Source organism: Etheostoma spectabile, chromosome 3 (genome assembly GCF_008692095.1).
Source record: "Etheostoma spectabile isolate EspeVRDwgs_2016 chromosome 3, UIUC_Espe_1.0, whole genome shotgun sequence".
Taxonomy (NCBI): domain Eukaryota; kingdom Metazoa; phylum Chordata; class Actinopteri; order Perciformes; family Percidae; genus Etheostoma; species Etheostoma spectabile.
The window spans coordinates 4,457,450-4,460,366 of NC_045735.1; the positions used below are offsets into that span (position 1 = coordinate 4,457,450).

The following is a 2,917-nucleotide window of genomic DNA, read 5'->3' on the forward strand; positions in this document are numbered from 1 at the left end:
TGTTATTCTAAGCAAAAGATGCACAACAGAAGTTCTTTTAAAAATTATTGTGTACGGAAAGGGTTTGTTTGGTCTAGAGTCCAAATGAACCCAGTCATAATTGCATTCATTTAGTTTCTGAGATCTAATGGATGCATATGCAAACAATTTCACATTTCACATTCTTTTTAGGAACTGAACGGTTGGTGAGTGTTACTGCAATTAAGTCTACACGTTAGTAAACTACTCGACATGTTTGTTGTTTTTTGACTAAATTGGAATATGTGAGTATGTTTTTCAGTTCACCTGTATGCATTCTGTTTCTGCTCATCCAGAGAAGTCTGGAAACAAAGAGTGGCCACTCACTGTCCCGGACACATCAACTCACTGGGAGACGGAGGCTTTCTCGGTCGTCCCTCAAGGTTTCGTTGGACTCCAACGTAAAAAACATCAAACGCTTCAGCCCTTCTTCCTGGAGCTCAGCAGCCCTACTCCATCATCCGGCGGGGAGAACTTGAACTGAAGGCAACCATCTTCAACTACCTGACCAAGCCTGAATCCATGGTATAGCAATAAAAAAAAAAAAACTGTTACATTACAAAGCAATGCCTAACATGCTGTCTTTAGCAGGTTTCATGTTACCATTTCCCACCTTTATGTCATTGCCATTACAATTAGCTACTTTATGCTCAAAACACAAAGCTACAGTAAGATGGTAATTGGTCTGCAGGTATTTTGGTCGTAAACCAAAGTACTTAACAAAGTGAATATTTATAAATTTACAACTTACCTGATGATGGCTCTATATGAAAAGTTAAGGGATCGCCAAATGTAGGTAGTTGAATGCCAAATGTGACCGAATTAAATGGAAATTCATCCAACATTAATGCAGCTGTCAGACACAAAAAGCAGAGGACCCAAAAGCGTCACGTTCGATAGTTATATAAGCGGTAAAGGGATGGGAGGTTTCAGAGCTGGTACGGGAAATCCAAAGGCCACCGAAACAGAGTCAGGGTCAGGCACACAGGACAGCGGAGCCGGACGGGTCTAGGACGGTTAGGGACCACCTAGGGGGCTCCGGACCTTCACGGATAGCAGGTTGGCCAGGATAGCATGGCGGTGGAAGTCGGCGACGATGTGTCGGTCCAAAATCCAGACAGGCAGGCACCCAGGTTCTCTCCTCAGGCGCCACAGCCTCCCAGTCGACGAGATAATGAAGGCCCCTACCTCTCCAGTGATGGACAGAAGCAGGACTTCGACGTGGTACACCAGTACCACCATCAAAGAGGCGAGGAGGAGGAGGTGGAGGCGCCACGGGAACCAGCGGGCCTTTCATGTGTCGGCTTGACTTTCGAAACATGAAACGTAGGGTGCAACCTCATGGTGTCGGCAACTGGAGCCGGACTGCGGTAGGGTGATGACTCTGGGATAGGGTTATGGCCAGGGAGGAAGCGAGGTGCAAGCTTACGTGATTTCCACCCGCAGAGGGAGGTCCTTGGCTGACGCGCACAACTTCTGGCCAACACGGTAGATGGGTTGCCGGCGTTCTTCGGCGGTTAGACCAATGGCATAGCTGACAGACTGACTGAGTAGCGTGGCCCGAGCTTGTGACCAGGCTATGACGGCAACGGCGGGAATAGGCGCAGAGGGCAGACGGGCAGGACACATTCTCCTCTGGCTGGGGAACAGGGGGGCTGGTAAACATACACACACTGGAAAGGTGACGCTTACCAGTGGGGTCAGCGTGAGAGACGCAGTCTCGGAGCCAGATTCTAGCCACGCTCCAGCTTGTTGAAGCCAAAGCAGAGTTTGACCGAGGAACCATTGCACCGCAGCGCCTTCATCCCCAGCTCATGGTTTGCACGTGGGACGTCACAGTGGCAGGGCGGGGAACCCCCCGAGGTGCAGGACTCACTGTGGCCCCTAGAAGACCGGCAGAAATCCTTCCAGAATGTGAGTTGAACTTGCTCGGGACCTAGTCACGACGAACAACATTCCCTGGCAGCCCGTGAAGCGGAAGGATGTGATCAAAGAGGCCTGGGCCAGTCTCTGGCCGATGCAAGGTTAGGCAGGGGGATGAAGTGTGCCTTCTTGATGAACGGTCAACCAAGTGAGAATGATCCGTAGCCCACCTGCGGGTGGGAGGCAAGTCTAACAAAGGTCCAAGGAGACGTGGGCCAGGGGTCGGTGGGCCAGGCAAGGGCTGGAGTAACCAGCGGGGGGCCGACGTGGAGGACTTGTTCTGATTGCCGGTGGTGGCAGGCCCGGACGCATCCCGGCCATCCTTTCTCCACGCGCCCCCAGACTCGTTGGGACAATCGTGGATGTAATGTATTCTCGATGAGATTTATTTGCACAATAACACAAGAGTCGAGTAAGTGAGTCAGCGTTTGACCGACCCATCAGGACAGGCGCACCCGGTGTTACCAGGCAGAGAGAGAGCTCATGACAGCAGCTTATGGTTATGTAATACCTGCGATCATTTGTGATGAATCAATACTGGTTGTTTGTGCTATTACAGTAGTTTCTTCTCAGAGAAACACTGACTATCTCTAATTTTCATTATCTAGATCTAGAAAAAATAGATCATAATTATTAGGACATGCAACGTATTTGTAAATATAGGTGTGTTTGTGTGAGTGTGTGTGTGAACAAAACCGGCTAGGGAGGTGGGTATAGTGAAACAGCAATCAAGACAGGTTTCAACAATGTTTTAACAATGTGCCTTTGACTGCTACCATTGAAAGGGGAGTATGGTTAAAGTCTACTTTAATCTTTTGCAGTTGTCTTTAACTAATAAACCCAACAAATTATGTTGTAAAGTATGTATAAAAGTTATCGTTTGTGCAATCCAAAAGTTTTGGATTCACATCAAGGGTCACCCCACACCACACCACAATACACACCACTGACACACACAACACACAAACACCAACAG

At 48.7% G+C, this 2,917-nt stretch overlaps 1 protein-coding gene across 1 annotated transcript in view; it reads left to right on the forward strand.

Moving 5' to 3' along the window:
* LOC116680803 (pregnancy zone protein) overlaps positions 1-2,917 on the forward strand; it is a 34,310-nt gene that overhangs the window by 7,537 nt on the left and 23,856 nt on the right. Inside the window, exons 10-12 of the mRNA XM_032509533.1 lie at positions 443-543; positions 1,078-1,317; positions 1,858-1,932. Of these exons, the coding sequence (XP_032365424.1) occupies positions 443-543; positions 1,078-1,317; positions 1,858-1,932 (416 nt within the window). The remainder of the gene's footprint in view (positions 1-442; positions 544-1,077; positions 1,318-1,857; positions 1,933-2,917) is intronic.